The sequence below is a fragment of the Dreissena polymorpha genome, chromosome 10 (assembly GCF_020536995.1).
Source record: "Dreissena polymorpha isolate Duluth1 chromosome 10, UMN_Dpol_1.0, whole genome shotgun sequence".
Taxonomy (NCBI): Eukaryota; Metazoa; Mollusca; class Bivalvia; order Myida; family Dreissenidae; genus Dreissena; species Dreissena polymorpha.
This window is the reverse complement of record NC_068364.1, coordinates 20778272-20804412: the sequence shown is the minus strand read 5'-3', so window position 1 is coordinate 20804412 and position 26141 is coordinate 20778272. Positions and strand designations below refer to the sequence as shown.

Here is a 26141-nt window from a genome sequence, read left to right as displayed (position 1 = left end):
TTACAAGGGGAAAGATAATAACAATGTTATTATATGTGATTTCAGAACACCTCACAGAAACCTTGCAGGAAGATTTATCATTGTCCAGTTGTGAAGAAAAGTTGGCACGTGGAAACTAAGTGTAAACGACCAGTAAGTTTGACTTACAAGGATGTGTAAATGCACTCAGAATTACTCTTCAAGAAAGAAACCAAACTGAAGCACATAAAATCACATGATTATTGCGCTTATATTGCCCTTTCCCACACGTTTTTTGAAGCATTTGTTGTCCCTTAGAAAGTTACATTTAATTGAATACCATTCTTTCTAAATTCAAGTTTTAAAGGCTTCATTTCCAACCTTAGTTGCTGGTGAGCAGCAAACAGCATAAAACTTTTAAATACTGCGAGTTCCTCGCAGGCTGTTCTGGTTTTATGCTGGATGCAATCGCCATTTTCAATTTGCTTCTTATGGGAGAAAGGGATATGGATGAAAATCATTGTCCAGCTGTACAGAAATTATGGCATTGAAACCGAGTAAATGAACAACAGTCAGTAAGCAAAAATTAAAAGTACGTGAAAATGTGCACATGAAATAGTTTTAACCCTTTCCCACTCAGAAGCAAAGTGAAAATGGCAAACAGCATAAAACAAGAACAGCCTGCGAGTAACTCGCAGTCTGTTCAGGTTTGATGCTGTTCGTTGCTCATCAGTATCTAAGGGTTGGAACTGAGGCCTTTAAATCTTGAATCTAGTAAGAAAGGTCTTCAATTAAATTGAATGTTCTAAGGGACTACAAAAGCGTGAAAATAATTATCTAAGTGGTAAAGGGTTCATGAAAGGAACATAACAGGCACCCATGAACTCACATGATCATTGCCCTTATAGGGGACTGAGCCTCGCCCTCCTGCAATGCTGAATCCGAGCCCCCCCTGGTCTCGAAATAAGGTCGTCTTCACCTTCTCTGTGAACACTTTGGTTCCCGGCTCAGGCTCAAAAGTGACCGTTGCGAAACTGACAGGGAGTGCTGCTGGTTCCTCAGAGATTTGTGGCTCGCTTTCCAGTTCCTCTTCTGCTTTCTCCTGTGGTGTACAATGAAAATAATAATTTGATTCAAACATTTTTTTTTATTATATGGCACAATTTTTACCTTGAATTTTTCAACAGGAGACACATGAAAATACAAATTATACAAGCTAAAAATGCTATTTAATAGGTATTTGCTAATAACCATTGCACTAAGTTTCATTTGATAAAATGTTGAAAGTAAAATCATCATATCCTTGTAATGAGGCGAAAATCACAACAAAAAGAAATGAATACAGTATCTGGACTTTCAGTCAAAGGGAGGAAATCAGCTGAAAAGAGGAGAAATCTCAACCCTGCACATTACCTCAACAACTTCTTCCTCCTCCACTTCTTCCTTTTCCTCCTCTGCCTCCACCTCTTCCTCCTCGTTGTCTGGTTTCCTAGCAACAAGCACCTCCCTGCCGACCACCATGGTGATGTCCTGGCCGCTGCCCTTCAACACGTCAACAGCCTCGTAGTGGTCTGAGTCGTGTAGAGTGATGCCATTCACCTGATTAGAAAATGAAACTGGCGTTCAGTTATCTGTCTATTGTATTTACAGAAATTTCTGATTGGCCTGAATTGGGTATGTAACATTACAATTACATGGTAGTGGCCAGTCATTTAATTCATCTCCAGTCAAGCTCTGTAGGTTGAACTTTAGTTAATTTAATATTCAAATCACTTGTAGTCTCAATTTTAGTGTATTTCTTAGCAACAAATCATAAACACTTATTTCCCAATATTAGTGAAAAGACAAGATTTTTCCCAATCGAAAGGGACCCGGCCCTATTCCCAAAGTGACGAAAAAAAACTTTCATACCGATAGCAGCTTGTCTCCCACTTTGATACCGGCCTGTCCAGCTGGGCCATCCTCCGATACACGCGAAATAAAAATGCTCTGAAAACAAGATTTTACATATAAAAGCAGTGTTTTTTTCATTCAAAATCAGGTCAGGTAATGGGTCCCATTCCGAATGGAAACAAGCGATGTGTTTGTGAAACACTATAGCCCCATATATATGACCTTTGACCTTGCAAGGTTTTTTTTAGAAAAAGGGAAAGACGCTGGACACTGGATGAAAGGGGAAAATAAGAGTGCGAAAGAGACATACATGTATTTGGGGAAAAAAATAAAAACTGTTTTAATCAATGTCTATAACTCATCTTCTCTGACTTCAGGGTTTTTTCACCACTGTCTGCGCCTCCGGAAAATGGAGGCATTCCCAAAGCAAAAAAAAACGCCCCATTCCCAATCAAATCTAGATGACATTTTTCCCAATTAGTTTGCAATAAAGAAGTTTTCTGTCAAAATCATAAAAAGAAACGTTAACAAACACTAATGACATTTAGAATGACTTCCCTTTATCCATTACGTTATATAGCATGTGCTTAACGACTCAGATGTAAGCACATTTAGTTTGAGGATTTTTCTACCAAAATTTACAGCGATAGAGTGCGAAATGTTCTGCATGACTTTGCAAAAAATAATAGGAACCGCAAACTACACATTCTAATCCAACTCCATAGACGCTTATTTCTATTTTAACGTGATTTCGCGACCACCGCAAATGAGCTAGTATTGCGATGCATATTTAATAGCAATCAAAATCAACAATTTTCAATTTAAAGCTTAAATAAATGCTAAAAAAGATATGCTTTAGTAAAAAATGATATTCTTGGAGGGGAAATTGTATTTTGACGGAAAAAAATTGCCTTGAAGGATGATCTTGATCTTTCACCACTCAAAATGTGCAGCTCCATGAGATACACATGCATGCCAAATATCAAATTGCTTGCTTCAATATTTCAAAAGTGTACATTAAATGAGCGATTTTGACCCATATATTTGACCTTTGACCTTGATGGATGACCTTGACCTTTCATCACTCAAAATGTGCAGCTCCATGAGATACACATGTATGCCAAATATGAAGTTGCTATCTTCAATATTGCAAAAGTTATGGTTAAGTTTGTTAAAGCTTGACCAAACCAACAGACGTACAGACCAACAGACAGGGCAAAAACAATATGTCCCCCACTATAGTGGTGAGGGACATAAAAAATATATAGTTTTCCCAAGTGGGAGCTAAAAATTCCCAATGGAAGGTTTCCCCTATCCATATATGTTCAACCTAAGTAAATATATTACTGAAAACATATGTATTCTCAATTTTGAAGCATTTTTTAGCAAAACAACAACATTAATTTCCCAATTTTAGTCAAAAAGCCGCAAATTTTCCCAATCCAAAGGGACCCGGCCCCTTTCCCAAAATGGTGGAAATAAACATCGAAAAGTATTGAGAGTCAAACAAGAGTTGAAAAGTGTTAGACATCAAATAGGATGGAAAAGTGTTATACTTCAAATAGAATGGAAAACTGTTGTACTTCAAATAGAATGGGAAACTTACTGACTTTAAATAGAATGGAAAACTGCTGAACTAAAAATAGACTGGAACACTGTTTGACTTCATGTGTGTAAAATGTCATCCCAGTTTGCACAGGCATATCAGGGACGACACTTTCTGCTAGACAGGATTGTCATTTAAAGAGACTTCATTTAAATTGAAAATTTCCATAAAAGTCGAAAGTGTTGTCCCTGAATAGCCTACGCGAACTCCTCTGTCCCCTTGTAGCCGATGGAGCCCTTGCCCCCTGCTATGCTGATACCCAGCCCCATGCCGAGCTTTCTATGAATGTGCACTGTGTACAAACCTCATCTGTGTACTTAACTCATCTGTCCCTTTGTAGGGGGTGGAGCCCTTGCCCCCTGCTATGCTGATACCCAGCCCCATACAGGGCTACCTATGAATGTGCACAGTGTACTTACCTCATCTGTCCCTTTGTAGGGGGTGGAGCCCTTGCCCCCTGCTATGCTGATACCCAACCCCATGCCGGGCTCTCTATGAATGTGCACCGTGTACTCCTCTTCTACCATCTCCTGGTCCTGTATAACACAGGTTTATTGTTCAAATATAGACTAATGTTGAGATAATTTATTTTACTGTAAAAAAAAACACTGAGGGAACTAGAACAGATGGCCCTGTATGACTGTGAAATAAAAATCTGTAAAGACTGAGGACATAAATAAAAGGAACTAGAAAATATATTGAACATGAAAAACAACCCAGCAATGGCTCATTACAAGCAGAAGAAAAACTTGAGAATAAGTTGACTTTATCTTACCCTTTACCACTTAGATACATATTTAACCCTTTACCACTTAGATATGTATTTAACCCTTTACCACTTAGATGCATATTTAACCCTTTACCACTTAGATATGTATTTAACCCTTTACCACTTAGATATGTATTTAACCCTTCACCACTTAGATATGTATTTAACCCTTTACCACTTAGATATGTATTTAACCCTTTACCACTTAGATACGTATTTAACCCTTTACAACTTAGATACATATTTAACCCTTTACCACTTAGATACGTATTTAACCCTTTATCACTTAGATACGTATTTAACCCTTTACCACTTAGATACATATTTAACCCTTTACCACTTAGATACGTATTTAACCCTTTACCACTTAGATACATATTTAACCCTTTACCACTTAGATACGTATTAAACCCTTTATCACTTAGATACGTATTTAACCCTTTACCACTTAGATACGTATTTAACCCTTTACCACTTAGATACGTATTTAACCCTTTACCACTTAGATACATATTTAACCCTTTACCACTTAGATACATATTTAACCCTTTATCACTTAGATACGTATTTAACCCTTTACCACTTAGATACGTATTAAACCCTTTACCACTTAGATACGTATTTAACCCTTTACCACTTAGATACGTATTTAACCCTTTACCACTTAGATACGTATTTAACCCTTTACCACTTGGATACGTATTTAACCCTTTACCAATTAGATACGTATTTAACCCTTTACCACTTAGATACGTATTTAACCATTTACCACTTAGATACGTATTTAACAAGATATATTGGGAATGTAAAATGATCTATGCACCGACCATCTGACCAACAGACTAATGGGCAGTTGTAAGCAATCCCCTCATATTTAAAGGGGAGGTGGGGGAGGGGGGGTCATAATAAAAGAATAGTATATGCCAGAATTTGTGTAATATATGGCTTAAAACTCTAAAACCTTTCAGACAACTTACAAGAGCAACAAAACAGAATATTCAGATAATAATTACGTCATCTTGTTTCTTCGCAGCCAAAATCTCCAGCACTTTGTCCTTTGCGTCGTCACTAATCACGATCCGCTTTCCCTTCTTGTGGTGAGGCGTGTCGCGACGACGAAGTGGAGTCTTGCGGTCATCATCGTCAAAATCAAAGTCCTGAGTGAAGCCCACTCGCTTCTCCATGTACATGTCGTCATTTGTGTCATCTCCATCCTGCAGGAGAGAGAACTGTGCTCTGTTCTTCGTGCTTACTAATTATTTCCATGTAGGCCTTGTTCTGGGAAAATGGGGCTTAATGCATGTTTATAAAATGTCTTCGCAGATTAGCCAGTGAGGTCTTCACAGACTACTCAGACACTTTACTTTTTGCTTTCAAGCCTGTTAGGTCTTCACAGACTACTCAGACACTTTACTTTCTGCTTTCAAGCCTGTTAGGTCTTCACAGACAACTCAGACACTTTACTTTCTGCTTTCAAGCCTGTTAGGTCTTCACAGACTACTCAGACACTTTACTTTCTGCTTTCAAGCCTGTTAGGTCTTCACAGACAACTCAGACACTTTACTTTCTGCTTTCAAGGAAAGTCTCTTTTAAACACAAAGCCAGTAAAAGCAGGTAAAGCTGTCCCTGATTAACCTTTGCCGACTACACAGGCTAATCTGAGAAAACAATTTATGCACGTGCATTAAGCCCCATTTTCCCAGAGCACAGCTCGTTTTCATTAACCCTTTGCATGCTGGGAAATTTGTCTTCTGCTAAAATGTTGTCAGCTGAATTTCTAAAATTAGCATTTTCTTCGATTGTTTTCAAAGAATATTATCAGAATAGCAAACAGTTTGGATCCTGATGAGACGCCACAGAACGTGGCGTCTCATCTGGATCCAAACTGTTTGCAAAGGCCTTCAAAATTCGGTTCCCGCACTGAAAGGGTTAAGGGTTAGCTTGAGAATTTGAAGGAAAATATCTCCAAAAGAACAAGACATGTGTTTGTCAGAAACAAAATTCCCCCTATTGCGCCGCTTTGAAGCCATATATTTGACCTTTGACCTTTAAGGATGACCTTGACCTTTCACCAGTCATTCGATCCGGGGGGCATTAAAAGCATGAGGTCAACAGACGGACCAATAGACATTTCTAAACCAGTATAAACTACCATCTCACTAAGGGAATTCAAAATTTTGTTATTCAATCAACATTCATACAAAATTTATTTATCCTTGCCTTTTATTCTGTGCTGTCTTCAGTTCCTTTACATTACTTATTAACTTACAGATTTTCAACGGCATGGTATCTTTATCCATTTAAAGGTTGTTACAAAAAATAAAGACTTTTTTTGTAAATAAAAATCTACATTTAGAGTTCATTTCACTCTGACGCTCTATGAGTTGAACCTTACAGTGATTTTTTTTGCTTTTATTTGTTACAGCCTGTGCCATTTGAATTGGGAAAATTAGCTCGATAAACCATGAAATTGGGAAAAATAGCACGATAAACCATGAAAATGGGAAAAATTAAGCATTATAAATACGATTATAAGTAACAGAATTAAAATTGTTCTTAAGTGCATGTTCAGGGGTTTTTCTAGCCATTTAGGGAAAAGGAGTCTGGTCAAATTGGGATTGTTTTAATTGATTAAAGTGGCAAATTTGGGAATAATTGATCAACAAAAAGGACTAAATTCAAGTTATATATTTTGCAGGATGTTTAAATAAAAAGTTGAGATCTAGAGTTAAGAAATCATAAGTCGTAAGAGACTTCTTTCTTATAAAAAATGAGAAAAAAAAAATTATTTTTTTTTTTGGAAATTGGGCTTTTTTTTGAAATTTTGGTCAGCTTATTGGGAAAAAACGTTGATGTTTGCGATTGGGAAGCAGCCGAAAATATGGGCGTTAATTTTTAGCAAAAACAAAATCACTGCCTTAGTACATATTAACTTGCTATCGATTTTAAAGTATTTGTTGGCAAAAAATACAATACATAAATTTCCCAATTTAAGTCAAAATGACACGATTTTTCACAATTCAAAGGACCCCTGAATGAAAACTTACAATGTACAATGCATCTATATAACAAATCAGAGTGTTTTCTCTTTGAATTTAAAAGTGGCCTTCCCCTATATATTTTGGGGCAAATTATTGCATAAAAGCTTATTCTGGACATTTATAAGCATGTGCAAGTTTTGATTGACAGGAAAACTGCATGATTTAAAAAACAAAAATTCATTAGGAAAAGGCCTTTGTTATTTAAGGTAAAAAAAACTGCAAATGCTTCATTCAGTAAAGATATATTAAAATTGTTTATTGATTTAATTTTAGAAAAGCTTTTTTTTAATTAGATAAATGAGTAAAACAGCACAAAGGATGACAAATATTTAGAGAATAACAGGAAGCAAATTCATATACAGTTGCAGCCCAGTTGCTGTAACAATTTACACAAAAATTGCAACTTGAAACCCATATAAAGTTGTCCACGAAATTGTGAATCATCAAGAAAAACTTCAAACTTGCACTGTAACCATAGACGCATGTCTCCCAGAAGGTATAAACAATTAAGTCGTGTTCTGAGAAAACTGGGCATAATGCATGTGCGTAAAGTGTCATCCCAGATTAGCCTGTGAAGTCCACACAGGCTAATCAGGGACGACACTTTCCGACTAAATAAGATTTTTGCAAGGAAAAGACTTCATTTACACGAAAAAATGTCATAAAAGCGGAAAGTGTTGTCCCTGATTAGCCTGTGCGGACTGCACAGGCTAATCTGGGACAACACTTTACGCAGATGCATTATGCCCAGTTTTCTCAGAACATGACATAATTTATCCACTATGTAATAATATGCATACAGAGGAGTAATAAGGCCAACTTCCCCGCTGCATTTCAACGCGTACAATATCCTTCAAATATCCTCAGAAGCCAAAACAACACACACAGAATCCATCAAATTATTGAAATGAAAATAAAAGTTGAACACAATGTCCATAAACATTTCCTTCTTATAAAATGCGTGCTATCTTGAAGAGGTACCTAGAGTTGAATAGGATGAGTGTATTTCATGACTTTTACTATCTACTAGTGGCTACTTCCTATGATAGATGCCCAGCATCCTGTGTAGAGCTAATGTTTTTGAAAGTTAATGCAATTAAGAGTGAAGATACTATTAATATACTATATTTTGTGAAGCAAACTGATTGACTTTAAATTGCTGCACATGTTTACATCTTAGTTATCATGTCTTCAAAGGATGTTATGTCTTTCCGGGTCTTTGGTAAGTACATTTTAAGAGTGAAGATACTATTAATATACTATATTTTGTGAAGCAAACTGATTGACTTTAAATTGCTGCACATGTTTACATCTTAGTTATCATGTCTTCAAAGGATGTTATGTCTTTCCGGGTCTTTGGTAAGTACATTTTAAGAGTGTAGAATCTATTAATATACTATATTTTGTGAAGCAAATTGATTGACTTTAAATTGCTGCACATGTTGACATCTTAGTCATCATCTTTTCAAAGGATGTTATGTCTTTCTGGGTCTTTGCTTAGTAAGTCCATTTCAATCTGACAGCAGGTGTAGGAAAATTATATGAACAAATTTGAATAATGTTAAAGCTTAGATAAGAGTAAACGAACAAATGGGTTAACACAGATCTTGGTAGTATTCTGGTTCCAGTCTTTTGTTTCTTTTCAAAACATAATTGCCAAGATGGGAGATCAAACAAAAACCATTATGCTTGCTTTGAAATGCTTTAAAATGTTCACTATCATTATTCTTTACTACTGCTAACCTTGCTCTTCACCAAGTTTGGCAAAAATAAACACATTTGGTTTAACAAATATTGGAAAACCATAGTTTTTTTAATAAAATTTGCACATTTGGACAAAAGTTGGGTAAAGAAAATTTTCTGCCATGAGGAGCTTATTATTAATAATTAAGAGTTTATGAGACTCATTCTTGAACAAGAGATGTGTTTGTCAAAAACACAATGCCCCCTATTGCGCCGCTTTGAAGCCATAAATTTGACCTTTGACCTTGAAAGATGACCATGACCTTTCACCACTCAAAATGTGCAGCTGCATGAGATACACATGCATGCCAAATATCAAGTTGCTATCTTCAATATTAAAAAAGTTATGACCAAACTTTAACGAATGTTAAAGTTTTGAAAAGAAAAAAACAATAATATTTGGCCTTTGACCTTGAAGGATGACCTTGACCTTGACTTTTCATCACTCAAAATGTGCAGCTCCATGAGATACACATGAATGCCAAATATGAAGTTGCTATCTTCAATAATGCAAAAGTTATCAAACTAAAACCAAGGTTAAAGTTTTGGGACACACACAATGAATGAATGAATGAATCACAGACAGACAGACAGACAGACAGACAGACAGGCCAAAAACAATATACCCCCGATCTTTCGATCCATGGACATAAAAACTGGGATAAATGCATGTGTGAAATTTGTCGTCCCAGATTAGCCTCTGCACATTCTTATCAGGGATGAAACTTTCCAATTTTTTGGCATTTTTTGTTTAAACTTTAAAGGCTCTATAAAGGTGACAAATCCAGTTATTATGCATATCAACTGGTCTGATTTTTACCGGATTTCAGTTGCTCTTGCATAAAAACTGCTCATAAAACAGCTTAGGTACAATGTTGTCAAGAATTATGGAAGATAAACCCGTTTCATAATAGGAAGAAATGTTTACATTTTTGCAACTAGCGTGATATGTAGCCTCAGAGCGGTGACATATGCTAAAAATAGCCGAAAGAAAATTCAATTTTAATTCTATTTTAAACAACTTTTAACCAGCAGAAAGTAAATTAATAGATCACTACAAGCGTTTTAACCATTTAAAAGATACCTACTTTGTGGGTGATACCGGAAAACGTTAAAAATCATCGTTATATTTTTGGTGACCTTTCAGTCACTTTCACTTTCTCTTTTCCGAGTAAACAGCGATGTAAATAAACTGATTGTTTGTAAACACAATTGACTTGGAGGACACTTTATTTTGTGCTCAAAACAAGTTTTATTGCTCATTTTTTATTGTAATGTCCAATAGCATAAATATATTGTTCTTTGTTAACCTTTATAAATAAAATATGAAAAAATATTTAAAAATCGGTAAATAATTACGGATCTTCACCTTTATAGAGCCTTTAAGGTAGTCTCTTCACAACGAAAATCCAGTTCAGGCAGAAAGCGTCTTGCCTAATTAGCCTGTGCAGACTTCACAGGCTAATCTGGGATGACACTTTCACATGCTAATCTGGGATGACACTTTCACATGCTAATCTGGAATGACACTTTCACATGCTAATCTGGGATGACACTTTACTCACATTAATAATGCCCAGATTTCCCAGAACTAGCCTCAGAACAAACAACTACTGAACTCACTTCGTCTTCAGCCTCAATTTCATCCCCTCGATTATCATCATCCTCTTCCTCCTCATCCTCGTCTGTCTGCGAATAAAAAAACTCAATATATGATGTAAGCAAAAAACTAATCTATGGCTTTTCGGTTTATTTTTCAGAAGTATCAAACTAAGCTTTGTAATGCAATATGAGCAGAATATCGAATCAGAATGCAGCATTAAAGGGACATTTTCACGTTTTGGTAAATTGAAAAAATTAAAAAAATTGTTTCAGATTCGCAAATTTTCGTTGTAGTCATGATATTTGTGTGGAAACAGTAATACTGAACATTTACCATGCTCTAAAATATCCATAATATGCATCTTTTGACAATGTAAAAACCTGAACATTATAAAGCGCTGCAACGCAATATGATAATGAATAATTTGAGAGTTCTGTTGTTGTCGTTATATTTTGTGACACTATGAGGATTGCTTATATAAAGTTTAAAATACATCACTCCTTGTATGAGCACGGATGGCCAAGTGGTCTAAGCATTAGACTTACTCCAGGGGTCAGTGGTTCGAGCCCAGTTGAGGATTACTTTTTTTTTTCTTTTTTTTCTTATTCTTGTTTTTTTACTGGAGCTTTTTAGATCCAATGTTTACATTTATCAATATAAAGCATTAAAATGTTAATGACAAACTTCAATATCTGCCAAACTCTGTAAAAGTTCCCTTCATTGTGAACATTAAAAAGTTGTAATTATAAACAATATGAGCTTACACTTTCCTGCTTAGAAACAAAACTAAAATTTCAACCAGCATAAAAACAGAAAGCCTGCAAAAAAATCCCTCATCAGTATTTTAGGGTAGGAAATGAGGGCTTTAAAACTAAAATCTTGTATGAAATGTCTTAAATTATTAATTAAATTTCATTTCCCAAGGGCCTGCAAATGCGTGAAGGTGTGAATTCAAAATGCAACATTTATGTGAGCAGATAATTGAAATCATTATAATGTGAGTGTATAACAATACCTCCTGATTATCCTCATCCTCATCGGCATCATCGTCACATTCCTCCTCTCCAACAGGCTGCTGAGGAATCGTGTTGGTTGTCGTGACGATCGTTACCTCCCTTAGCAAAGGCTGGGACTCCTTCGGGGGCTCCTCATCGTCGTCATCGTCGTTTGACCGGTTGTAGTTGTAGTCCGTCTCGTCTTTGTACTGACGCGGCTCAGAGTCGAACCGTTTGGTCTCCAGCTCGGGGGCTGGTGGAAATGAATGAATATTTTATGTTGATTTATTGTTTGATGTTTGATTTTTATCAGCCGATTAACAATGATCTGGATTTGAAATGATTTTGGTGACTTTCACAGTTTAACCCTTTCCCACTTAGAAGCAAAGTAAAAATGGCTATGTGCAAACAGCATAAAACCAGAACAGCCTGTGAGTAACTCGCAGTCTGTTCAGGTTTTATGCTGTTTGCTGCTCATCCATATCTAAGGGCTGGAAATGAAGATTTTAAACTTGAATGGATCTCATATTTAAGAAATGGAGGAGAAATCACATTTAAAAGTAAAGGATGAGAAATCCCTTTTTATAGAAAGAGAGGACAAATCACAAATTATAGAAAGGGAGGAGGTTAATCACATATTATAGAAAGGGAGGAGATTAATCACATATTATAGAAAGGGAGGAGGTTAATCACATATTATAGAAAGGGAGGAGATTAATCACATATTATAGAAAGGGAGGAGGTTAATCACATATTATAGAAAGGGAGGAGATTAATCACATATTGTAGAAAGGGAGGAGGTTAATCACATATTATTGAAAGGGAGGGGGTTAATCACATATTATAGCATTATTTTAACATAGGTATACACCTCATGTGATCTACACATTCCCCATACCTCGCACAATGACCTGGTCTTCACGCATGGATGACTTTCGCTCAGGCGGTGGCGGCTTCTCACGCTTTGGAGGAGGTGGAATCTCGATCTCCATGGCGTTTATCATACTGTCTCGCTGAGGTACAAAGGAGCTTGGCTGAAAAAATAGCACTGATGAAAATGAGATGAGGGCCAACAAGCAAATCTCAGGGGTTTTATTAACTCCAGCGAGGCGGGGAAATTGTTTGGCTATTTTGATCAAAATGTCATCATTCTTGCACCTTTTCTTAAATAACAAGAAACCGTCGGAAACGGGTGATGCTCCCCAAAGGTTTTCTTTGTCACAATATTGCACTATATATTCAGATATAGGAAACCTCTTGAGGGGCATAACTTTGGAAAAAATAATACGATGGATGGTTTAGCAACTTAAAAATTTCAAAGGGCCATAACTCTCTAAATAAATCATCTAACCAGAACCCAGAAATAACATGCTCATCTCCTCAAGGTAGTTAAGCTTCATTGAATTCCAGTCAGTAGTTGGGGGGGCAAGAATTGCACTATATGTACAGTTTATAGAAAATTTCAAAGGGCCATAACTCTGGCAAAAATCATCCGACCAGAACCGGCTGATAATATTCACATCTCCTCTTGGAAGTGAAGCTTCCCATAAAGTTTAATTGAATTCTGGTCATTAATTGCTGAGAAATAGCCCCGACAAAAATTGTGCACCGACAGACACACGCACAAACAGACGAAGCGGCAACTATATGCTCCCCCCAAAAATTTTGGGGGAGCTTAAAAAGACTAAAATAACTAAATGAGTAATAAGCATTTTTTTTCTCTTATAATTAAAGAAAAGATGCCAAGAATAATGACATTTTGGTCAAAATAAGAGCTGTTTGTAAACGAATTAAAAGAACATTTGAAGAATAAAACAGTTGACAACTTGCAGTCTGATAAACCTTTTAGGTAAATTAAGAGCCATAAAATTGCACTTCAAATTTTGGTTGATCATCAAACTTGACTTCCCTCAAAGTTTTTTAGCAGTTTTGTTATTCAGATGAAAACTGCAGAATATGGTCAGCAGAAGCTTATAAAATGGTAGACTATTCAAAAACCAAACTCAACACTACCTAAGTCAGTTTGGCTGATTGGCTGATTACAAGGTTGAGAAATTATGGCCAAACAACATTCTTTTAGACAAGTTTAGTGACGATTAATACTGTAGGACATTAAAAGCCGCAAAAGCAAAAAATCCCAATTTTTTATAATTGAATGGCCAATACTATACTCAAATAACTTGCAGTTTTTATCCATGAAATTAAGCAATTGATCACACAACTCAACAGAAAGAAATTGGTAAGTGCTTAATAAATTAATTCAACCAAGAAATTATGACTATACCATTATTACTAAATGATGGATTTGAAAGGAAAAACAGCTAAAATCACAATTTTGACGAATTCAAATGCAATATATCAATAATTCCCACGGCATTGCTTGCATATAATCAAATCTTCCAAGCAAGTTTACCTGATTCTTCGTTTCATGGTGTGGAATCACATGGCCATCTATGCCCTTTGTGGCCTTGAACTTCGGATGTTTGCCCTTGAGCTCCTTGGGGTGTGGCGTGTCGTGGCGAACAAACGGCTGCAAATGGTCGAACAATTCATGTTGTATAACATTCAACAATATTTTTATTTGTATGTTTGCGCGAAGTTGCACCAGCATGTATGCTCAGGTAATCATAGTAAATTTTCTTATAGCTTGTTGCCATTTTTGTTTGTTTTTTCCCATGGAACGTTCAACATTACACGATTTGCGTATCAAATATAAGTATTTGTACGTACAAGAGCATGCGTCTCTATATTTAAATTATTTGTTTAGGTCAGATACAACATTGCACACTCTCCTCCACCCCTAGTCATTTTTGTTGAGAAAAATTCACAACCACAGAAAAAACCCAGGTTTCTCACAAAACTATCATCAAAGTAATATAGACATTCATAAGATACGTTCTGAGAAAACGGTGCTCAATACATGTGCATAATATGTCGTTTTAGATTAGCCTGTGTTGTCCACACATGCAAATTACAGACAACACCTTCTGCCATTACTGGATTTTTGTTTAAAAGGGACTTCCTTTAAACATAAAATGTCCATTAAAGCGGAGGGAGTTGTCCCTGATAAGCCATTGCAGCTGAATGCCTTATCTTGGACAGCGCATTTAGCCCTGTTTTGCCAGAGTGAGACTCAATTTGTGATTCTGGACACAGCTGTGGAAAATACACAACTCCGGAAATGTACAAGGTTCACACAAAATCACAATCTTGGAACTCAAAAAGAAGAAACTTAACACCTGAAAGTGAAAGATAGAGGAATCCCATCCCTGAAATGATTAATCCAAATCATTATTGTACCTTATCAAAATCATCCTCGTCACCCTCACCCTCCTCCTCCTCGTCCTTTTCGGTCTCCACAAAGCGGATGACACTTTCCCGCACTTTCTCTGGTTTCTCATCCTTCCAGCTCAGTCGGCTGTCCCTGTCAGTCGCTATGGAGCCCTGCAGCAGATTCTCTGGAAACACACATAGTAGGATTATAATATATGATTCATTAAATCATTTTTGACACTCGTATTTCTGGTATATATTTATATTATACAGATAGTATTTTTATTAACAGTCCCTTTGATTTAACCCGGATGAAAGTCAAATACAAAAATTGAAAGTCATAAGATGTGTGGTTCCCACTTGTGATTTAATGTTGTGTTTGTGGTGAATTCTTAAAGTGTAAACAAACTTGTTTTCATAAGGGAGAGGGGCAGCGGGCATTTAATGTAAAATGTTTGTGTGTATTAGGTTGTTTTGTATGTGTATTATTAAATGGATGGGGTATTAAATTTTTTTCATATAACAATTTGCGTTAAATAGGTGAATTACTGATTTTGTCCAAAATGGAAATTATGCCATTTGTTTTAATCACTGCTAATAAAATAGTTATTATCATTATTGTTTATGTGAACATAGCTTACTAAGTGAGCTACTGATGCATCATGCAAGTCTGTACTACATCTCCTTCTATACATGACTTCTAACAAATATGTTAAAACTGTATCTAAAACTAAGTCAACCCATTCAATTAGTCAACTTTATTCTAGGGTGATGTTATTTATTATGAATTATTTCATATCATAAAATACTTACTATTCAATTAGCACTTGCCTATTGGTCAAGTGATACAAAATGCTCACATAACACAAGTAAATACTAGTTTTGTTTTTAAGGACTAAAAACATGACTTGATATCTACAAAACGAACAAACAATCTTGCCCTAACATGTAACTAGGCTTCAAAACACACACACACACACAAACTCATGGCATTCCGGAAATTTAGACTTTACGCCCTCTGAAAACATGACTGGCCGTCTGAACTGCAAACTGTGGATTTTTTTCTCTAACTCTCTTAGAAAACTGACTCTTTATGTTCAAAAACTAATAAGCATGAATTTTGTATCCGATATAATTATAATGAGGGCATATTACAATAAATGCATGGGGTTGAAATCTGCCAATCCAAAAGTAAACAAGCAAATTCGTTGAATTTCAGGGGTTTTCGCGCACAGTTTTCCCAATTGGGCTGGTACTGGTACTTTTCCCAATTAGGCAAACAAAATGCTGAAAAAAGCTATCCTACATTAAACATGTACAGATGCAGATGATACTTTGTAACACTAAATTGTTTATATATTGATACCAAAGACTAAATCTTCTATGGCAACACATAGAAAGACAAGAGCTGTCACCATAGGATGACATATGCCCCCTATAAACGCTTTGATAGAAGTTATAGCATTTTTCGAAAACCTAAACGCAGATTTCGAAACCTAAACGCGGACCCTAAGTTCAAGGTCAAGGTCATAGGGGTAAAAAAATTTGTGCGTGTGGAAAGGCCTTGTCCATATACACATGCATACCAAATATGAAGGTTATATCTCAAGGGACATAAAAGTTATGAGCATTTTTCGAAACCTAAACGCAGATTTCGAAACCTAAACGCGGACCCTAAGTTTAAGGTCAAGGTCACAGGGGTAAAAACTTTTGAGCGCATGGAAAGGCCTTGTCCATATACACATGCATACCAAATATGAAGGTTATATCTCAAGGGACATAGCAGTTATGAGCATTTTTTGAAACCTAAACACAAAGTGTGACGGAAAGACGGACGGACAGACAGACAGTCCGATCACTATATGCCCCCTTTTCTTCAAAAGGGGGCATAAAAATTACCAGACAAATGTTATTTTCTATACATTGAAAACAATTTTGTCAAATTGAACAGTGAGCCTTGCCCTTTCCAAAGCAAAATTGACCTAACTGTTATGAAAACATTATTAAGCATAAGAAAAATATGAAGTGTTTTTTATACACATATAAAGTGAAACAAAAGTAACTTTTGTTTTATCAATATTGAGGTTTTACGCCTAGATTTTCAAGGGCTTGCAAAATACATGTAGATAAAATGCTATTTCCTTGGCTATGAACTTTTAATAATAAAATATATGCCATGCAAAATATTCAGCCACTAAATACTGCATGAACAGCATATCTGAAATAACCTGACAGATAATCTCAAAAACAATACAGGAATGTATTATTATTCCATGAATGTATGCATATTCATTGGACACTCCAAAGACTTCCAACATAACCAGGCAAGGCTCACTCAATTTCATTACATTGGCACCTGTTAATGATATCCCATGGGAGAGAGGATGGAGGGGGAGGTTGAAGGAATCTAGGGGGACTTCAGACGGAAAACAATTTGATGCAGTTTGGAATTTCATGCAAACCCTCAGGGGGATAAAATGTGGTAAGATTTTAGCTTAAGATTAGTCCTTCCCTTACCAACAGGCAATAAAGAAGTGTTTTTATGCAGAAAGGATCAATAACCATAGATCTTTTTTTTTGGTTGACATACAATTATGTGAATTCATAAAATCTGGCATATTTGTTCTATCTAAAATTGGTGGATTTTTTTCCAGATCCCTGATATAAGACCCCAAAGTAAATGATCATTTGATTTTGTGGTCCATGAAAATCAAACAAAATTAGTGACCTATAAATAATAGTCCTTTAATAGTAAACAAAATAAGCTTGGCCTGGTACTGTAACCATTTCATAGATTTCATCAAAACTTAATGAATAGATGCAGAAAAATTAGTCTACATCAAAACTCTTGATTTTCAATTAAATCTAGAAAAGTTACAGACTATTTATTGTGTAGACCTATTGGCACTCAAAAGAAGTGATAACAAACTGTAAACAAGGTAAATAATTCTCTCAATAATCTGGTGAGGAAGCCATGCCCCCCACCCCATCCCCCAACCCCCATCCCCAGCATCAGACACCCCACCCCACCGCCTGGGGGAAAACACTGATAGGTGCTGCAGTTATAAGGCTTCAATGCAAGGTACAAAATGGTAGAGGACTATGCAGACGGATCATCCATTCCACCTACCACCACCGGGGCTGCGCGGAAACGCAAGGCAACCTGCCCGGAAACGAAGCCTATTGGCTAATTCCATCTGCATTATGGGGTCTAGAGACTCAGTGTCGATGTCTAAGTGGTGAAGAATAAAGACATAGGCTTGATACAATGTTGGGCTGATTCTTTTTGCCTTGTATTACAGATACATCGAAATGAAACTTAATAATCATTACAGAACCTGAAAAAGATACTTATGGGTGGATTTATGACTCGCAAACATATTTTCTCTACTTAAGAATTTTCGAAGAATACAAATAAATGTAATTTAACACAGTTATCAAAAAGCAAATAAGATAGCAAATCAAAAAAGTAATGGATTATTATTGGTTACATCTAAACAAAGCAATTGTTTTATTGGTTCCATTCTGTCAGTAATAAATAAATTAATCTGATACCATAAACAAAATGATGTATCACACATTTTGATTGGATCCCAATGTTTTTCATTCACAAGAGTCAATGTTACAAACGATTTGATTGGATCATTCTATGAATAATCCAATACCACCACAAGACTTCTATCTAACAACCATTCCGATTGGACAGCAATGCTTTTTATCTCTTGCGACCCAATATAACAAACAATGAGATTGGATTATTATTATCTGTGAGTAGCAGATCTACAAGCCAGTCCACACAGCCAGCCTAGAAGATATTGCCAATAAATACACCAAAGTCATCTACATTATTTTGTCTTCGTTAATCACACAACTTAATCCATTTGCAAAAACCAAAACATAACAACAATTCAAAATAATCTAAATGAACCAATCATATTTTAAGGTGTATTAGACACATCAGAGACACCCAAACTTACAAAAACATTTAATCAAATCAAAATACAACACACATTACATTGTCCGGACACAAAATAAGCCCAACCCTAAACGACCAAAATCATCTCTATGAAACAAAACAATAAATCAACGCCACCAAATAATTTTTCCAAACCGGCAGTGAACTATTGAGCTCAAACGAGCAGGTCTGTTTCTGGCCATTTTGAGAAAAATAAAATTGCGAGATTGGGAATTGTTTGGGCGAAAAGTCCACTGACTTCAATATACATATTTTTTTATAAACAGGGGTTCTGAAATATGCTGTCCGAGTTGTCCGAGTCGTCAATTTCCCCTTCCGGACAAGCAGTTTTTTAAAGCTGACTTGTCCGGGGACAAAGAAAATTTCCGTGGTAATTTTTTTTCGAGAACGAAACTACTCTATTTTCCGAAAATCAAAAACGAAAGTTTATATAAATAGCTTATGATTAATCTGTGGACTGGCACACTTTATCAACTGGAGGTAGGTTATTTTCCGATAATAATTATTTAATGTAGTAAACCAGTCCACGAGTATATATAGCAACAGCCAATCACGCATAAGAAAAAAAAAATTAATAGAGAAACCAGCACACATGTGTATAGCAACAGCCAATCACGCATTAGATAACACTTTTAGTACATTACAAAAGGCCGCATACATGTTCTAACGACCTGCATTCGATTTTTATATGATAAAACCACTTCAACGTCAAGCCATGACGCTAATCAGACCAATGATAAAATCAGTTCGGCGTCAGAAAAGAAGAGAAAAGCCAAGTATGAATATGATAAACATACGACGCCAAGCGGAAACGAGAATTTGTTGAGTCTTGGCTAATCTTGGCTAATTGATTTTCCTTGGCTTGAAAACGTTGCCGATGTGTGTAAATGTAAACTTTGTAAGGAGTTTCCTTTATTAGCAGATAATTATATACTTATAATTAACGGAGATTTTATTTCGAGTGAATTGTCTAGTCATGTTGAGATTATTAAATATCCGAGATGGTATCATGTGTGACTTAAATGTGATCTTATTATATGCACATCTTGCTTGTATTTTTGTTCATGTGAATTTTCTAGTTAACTATGTTTATAATTTAAAATAGAAGTTAACAAAAGTGTATGCTTGTATTATTTGGTTAATTAGTAATGACCTTTCCTTTATCTATCTTAAAAGTACGGACAAGTACTTCTTTGGTACAGACAAGTGAATTTGTGGGTCCAACTTGTCCGTGGACAAGTAGACTCTTAAAATATTTCAGAACCCCTGATAAAAATTCAAATTATAAGATTTTTTTTTATCAATTTAAGTTATATATTTTGTTAGAAGCAAATGAAACAAGGCTATTGTGAAGCATTATGGTCCCCTACCGGCTCCACCATTGTCAGAAATTCCAGAAATTCCACCATTTTCAGATTTTTTTTATATATTTTTTTGGTTTCCATAGCAACCACAATTTTTGACGTAGGAACAAAATAAAATGACGTGCATATTGTCCATATTGCCATCTATCCATGTTGCAAGTTTCATGAAACAAGGGCTGTTTGTAAAACATGCATGCCCCCCATATGGGCTGTCCGTTGTAGTGGCAGCCATTGTGTGAATACGATTTTTGTCACTGTGACCTTGACCTTTGACCTAGTGACCTGAAAATCAATAGGGGTCATCTGCGAGTCACGATCAATGAACCTATGAAGTGTCATGATCCTAGGCAAAAGCGTTCTTGAGTTATCATCCGAAAATCATTTTACTATTTCGGGTCACCGTGACCTTGACCTTTGACCTAGTGACCTCAAAATCAATAGGGGTCATCTGCAAGTCATGATCAATGTACCTATGAAGTTTCATGATCCTAGCCCCAAGCGTTCTTGAGTTATCATTCGGAAACCACCTGGTGGACAGACCGACATACCGACCGACCGACATGAGCAAAGCAATATACCCCCTCTTCTTCGAAGGGGGGCATAAAAATTTAAGAACTTTTAAAGTTATCACAGGATCCAGAAAAGTGTGACTGACTGACTGACAGACAGACTGACAGGCAGAGCGCAAACCATAAGTTCCCTCCGGTGAAACCGGTAGGGGACAATTAAATTGAGATAAAATAATTATTAGACACTACTTTAAAAAAAGAAAAGGACTTCTTTTTAAGTTGGGAAATTGAATGGACCCAAAGATACGGCTGAAAAAGGCCTACAGAGACACTCCAAACCACCCAAGACCACTCACCCATGCTTTCAGTGTGGAAAGCCTGCTGAGGTAGGAGGAAGCAGGTGAGCACTTTCTGACCGGTCCTCTCGTCAAAGTCTGTCTGGAACTTGAGCATCGGCTGGGCCTGGTTCTCGGACAGCCACAGCGCCTTTAGGTTCAGATTGGTAACTGTGATGGGCAGATACTCCAGCCTGAAGAAGTTTTTAACCCTTGACCACTTAGATACACATTTTGACGCATTTGTAGTCCATTAGAACGTTAAATTTAATTAAAGACCTTTCTTACTAGATTTATGTTTAAAAGCTTCCTTTCCAACCCTTAGATACTGACAGGCATCCAGCACAAAACCTAAACAGACTGCGAGTTACTCACATAGCCATTTTCACATTGCTTCTGAGTGGCAAAGGGTTATGATTTAACCTATTTGTTTTAGCTGGATTGCATCCAAAGTCTAAGGCATATTGAAATACTCTCTAATCTGTTTCCTAGGCAGAACCAGTACATGTTTGTACTTGGTGTCTATGGGGGAGATCTAAAGCTCCCACAGTGGGATCGAACGCATGACCACTCGGTCGCTAAGCAGACACAATATCCACTTTGCCACAGCAGCCTTGACAATTTGAAACAATGAGGTTGGTTTTCTGTATGGACTGCTCACCTGTTACCAGACACGTCAAGGACATGCAACTCCTTTAAATAACCAAGCTCTTGGGGCAATCGTAACAGCAGATTATCCCTCATCGACAGAATGTCCAACTTCTTGCATTTCCCAATCTGAAAGGAACAATGTCCAAAAATAAAAGTTAAGGTGCATACAATCAGTGTTTTTCTTCAGTTTTGGGGGTAAGGGGTCAGGTCCCCTGAGGGGGGGGGGGAATTTGCGCGTAAAAGGGGACAAAGGGGGAAATTTCAATGCTTAGCAAGTTGTTTTGTTGTGCGACATGGTGGAATACGTACTGTTTGCGGTAGATGTCCTAAAGCGAAAGTCGTGATAGTGAACTACATACGGTTTGCGGTAAAGGAGTAAAGGCTAAAAGAAAGTAAACACGCGAAGGCGGCAGTCCAGGCAAATTATAGTTATTAATTATAGTAAGTAATTTATTAGATGTTTAAAAAAAAAAAAATTGGGGGGGGGGTGGGGGAGGGGGGTGGGGGGTAGGGGGGTGGGGGTGCGAGGGGGTATAATGTGGGGTGTGATAATTTATTAGATGTTTAAAAAAAAATATTGGGGCGGGGTGAGGTTGGGGGGGGGGGGAAATAGGTTGGGGTGATGTTGGTAAACAAGTTTGCAAAAAATAAAAGCAATATGTCAAGGGACAATGAAAAAAATAACAAATGATCTCACACTGACATGAACAAATATCCTCTATTTATTAAACATGAAATTTAAACTTATTGCATTTGTTTCCCCTGTATATAAGAAAGATATAATAGTGTATTACCTCCCCTGTCCTGCTTATATTTATATTAATCAACAAAATTAAACATTAACACAATATTTAATATACAAAATATACAAAAAAAATCTCATATTCTGATATTTTTACTGATCCACTTTATTTTACTCAAATGATGATGTTTCATTGGACTGATAATTATAGATTTAGGATTACAGACCAGTTGCTTCAGTTATATTGTTCAGAGTTCGCCTTGTTGGCCGCGTATGCGTTCTTAAGTTATCATCCAAAAACCATTTTACTATTACAGGTCACCGTCATGATCAATGTACCTACAAAGTTTCATGATCCTAGGCCCAAGCGTTCTTGGGTGGAAGGACCGACCGACAGACAGACCGACCGACATGTGCAAAGCAATAAACCCCCCTCTTCTTCGAAGGGGGGCATAAAAAGTTTATTCTTATTATTTCACAAAATGAGAGGCCAAAGGTCACTTCCCAAAGACAGGAAACAAAGCGCTGACTCTCCTCACCTCGACCGGGATCTCTGTCAGCCGATTTCTGTCCACATTGAAGTTGGTCATCTTGCGTAGCTCACCGATCGTGTTCGGTAATTCCTGAAATCAACAGACATGACCCATAATACACAAAAAACCGTCAGAGACTGGTGATGCTCCCTAAAGATTTTTTCGTCACAATATTACACTATATATTCAGATAAAAGGAAATTTTTGAGGGGTATAAAGACAAAATAATACGATGGATGGTTTAGCTACTTAAAAATTTCAAAGGGCCATAACTCTCTAAATAAATCATCTAACCAGAACCCACAAATAGCATGCGCATCTCCTTAAGGTAGTTAAGCTTCCCATAAAATTCATTGAATTCCAGTCAGTAGTTGGGGGGACAAGAATTGCACTAAATGTACATGGAACATTTCAAAGGGCCATAACTCTGTGAAAAATCATCCGACCAGAACCGGCTGATTATATGCACATGTCCTCTTGGTAGTGAAGCTTCCCATAAAGTTTCATTGAATTTCGGTCATTAGTTGCTAAGAAATAGCCCGGACAAAAATTGTGCACAGACGGACAGACAGACGAAGCGGCGACTATATGCTCCCCCCAAAATTTTTAGGGGAGCATAAAAACTGTGTACAGAGCAAAGTGGCTTTAGGAAGATCAAAATCTCTATTACAGTTATTTAAATGGATTTTTTATGAAAAACCCTTTGCAAGCTCCCACATATTGACTGACAATATTGAACAAACTTTTCAGCGGACTGATTTGCGAGTAAAAAATTTCCATACATGTCAAGTTTGCATTATGAGCCTCCTTGACAAAAAACCTTGACCATAATGGTTTTATTTCAAATTAAGACTTCTTTTAATTGGATCCAAGCTTCACTCACTGACCTTTCCCACTCGGAAGCAAGTGAATATGGCTATGTTCAACCAGTATAAAACCAGAGCAGCCCGCCAGTAACTCGCAGTCAGTTCAGGTTTTATGCTGTTTGCTGCTCATCAGTATCTCAAGGTTTGAAATGAAGTCTTAAAAACTTGAATCTACTATAGTAAGAAAGGTTTTTAATTCACTATAACTTACTAAGAGACTCAATATCTGTATGTAAGTGGTAAACGGTTAAATATGTAAATAAATGACCATTATCCAGTACTGTAGAGATTACTGATCCAGACATAGAGATTGTACTTCTCATCCATGAAATGTAATTATCATAGAAAAATCAATCCCTATTTAAACCAAGAATTATTTTCTTGATCCGCTTTTATGTACTGAGATTTGTTAACAAATGGCCATTAAATTTCCCCCATTGGTGCAAAAAGGTACGATGTTTCATTTAAATACAACGTCACATGGTACCTGTCTGGTGCCCATGAGGCCATTAGTCTCTGTTTTGTCTATGAAAAGATATTTCTCAATAGACATCCAAGAAATGTTAATATTGGTACAAAAATAGTATTTCCAGAAGACTTAACCAGACAAATCTAAAAGAAATGGTCAATCTTCGCCTAAAAAAAGCCTCTATTTAATTCATAATGAATCAGCTCTCCCACACTTGGCATTATTACTTCTGCAACTTACCGACAGCAAATTTTCAGTGAGGATAAGTTCTTCTAAGTTTTCACAGCTGAAATGACAGATAAACAATTTTCAACACACGCATGTGAATACATGCATGAAGACAGGCGCACGTAATTGGCACATTCAATGTTTCCTGTACCAAGTATGTTCAAGCGAATATTAACCACTCTTTGAAAAACTGTCACTTGGATTTCTTGGCCAATATTCATAAAGTAAAGAAAATGCCTTAAATTGTTATTAATATAACTCCTGAAGCACCTGGCTATTCAATAATAGGTATTTTTACATCACATTTTACAAATTTATAAAACCTACCTAAAATAATAAACATCTTCTCCATTTGTAATCATGATAAAAAAACATTTAAATTTAAATTGGAACCCTCATCAGCATTTTCAACTAAGGCTAAACTTAAGTTTATTTTTCCCCTAGGAAGTTGTGAATTCCAACCAAGATGCATGAGAGATGCACGAGAGCTTAACCACAGGTGTGTGAGCTAAAGTTATTTAATATCACAAAACACAAACACTCAACACTTTTTTATTGTCTGATAGATAACGGAAAACGCTGAAATTATTTTGGTTGTTACCAAATTTGATAAATGTGCAATGTTCATGAGGACTTTATCTATGCATGCAAAGGTTGGGGACATCTTTCTGCACAGTTATGTTTGTTTTGTTCAGTGTCTTTTTCAAAATCATTGCTTATTCTGTAAGACTATATGATAACCTTATGAGTGAGTTGTGAAGAATTTATTCATAACAAGACTATTGTCAAGCACTATAAGTCCCCTACCAGCTCCACCATTGTCAGAAATTCCAACACTTTCATATTTAAAAAAAATATATTTGTTGCCATAGCAACCATAATTTTTGACTTAGGAACAAAATGAAATGACGTGCATAATGTCCATATTGCCATCTATCCATGTTCCAAGTTTCGTGAAAAAATATTAAGAACTTTTAAAGTTATCGCAGGATCCAGAAAACCACCATTTTCAGCAGTATTTCTAGTCTATTTGTTGCCATAGCAACAAGAATATTAGACGTAGGAACAAAATGAAATGACGTGCATAATGTCCATATTGCCATCTATCCATGTTCCAAGTTTCATGAAAAAATATTAAGAACTTTTAAAGTTATCGCAGGATCCAGAAAAGTGTGACAGACACAGACGTACAGAGCGAAAACCATTAGTCCCCTCCGGTGAAACCGGTAAGGGACTAATAATAATAACAAGAGATTGCCAAGCAATATGGTCCCCTACCGGTGAAACTCCACCATTGTCAGTAAAAAATAATAATATTTTTTTATATTTGTTGCCATAGCAACCAGAATTTTTGACGTAGGCACAAAATGAAATGACATGAATAATCTTCATATTGCCATCTATCCATGTTTCAAGTTTCATGAAAAAATATTAGGAACTAAAGTTATCGCAGGATCCAGAAAAGTGTGACAGACTGACAGACAGACTGACAAACGGAGTGCAAACCATAAGTCCCCTCCAGTTTAACCGGTAGGGGACAACAATGTAGCTAATAAATTTATTCATAATTACATTTTTTGTCTCCGA

At 36.4% G+C, this 26141-nt stretch overlaps 1 protein-coding gene across 15 annotated transcripts in view; it reads right to left on the bottom strand.

Annotated features, from left to right (window-relative positions):
* The window catches only part of LOC127847241 (protein scribble homolog), a 147989-nt gene that overhangs the window by 66207 nt on the left and 55641 nt on the right, over window positions 1-26141 (bottom strand). For all 15 annotated transcript variants that reach the window (XM_052378993.1, XM_052379000.1, XM_052378994.1 and 12 more), the window contains exons 9-22: window positions 24567-24612; window positions 22998-23081; window positions 21727-21842; window positions 21087-21259; window positions 14909-15066; window positions 14022-14138; window positions 12507-12642; window positions 11629-11861; window positions 10634-10699; window positions 5240-5440; window positions 3877-3993; window positions 1870-1947; window positions 1372-1557; window positions 848-1060 (exon numbers count right to left, since the gene is read on the bottom strand). In XM_052378993.1, coding sequence (XP_052234953.1) covers window positions 848-1060; window positions 1372-1557; window positions 1870-1947; window positions 3877-3993; window positions 5240-5440; window positions 10634-10699; window positions 11629-11861; window positions 12507-12642; window positions 14022-14138; window positions 14909-15066; window positions 21087-21259; window positions 21727-21842; window positions 22998-23081; window positions 24567-24612 — 1924 coding nt within the window. The remainder of the gene's footprint in view (window positions 1-847; window positions 1061-1371; window positions 1558-1869; window positions 1948-3876; window positions 3994-5239; window positions 5441-10633; window positions 10700-11628; window positions 11862-12506; window positions 12643-14021; window positions 14139-14908; window positions 15067-21086; window positions 21260-21726; window positions 21843-22997; window positions 23082-24566; window positions 24613-26141) is intronic.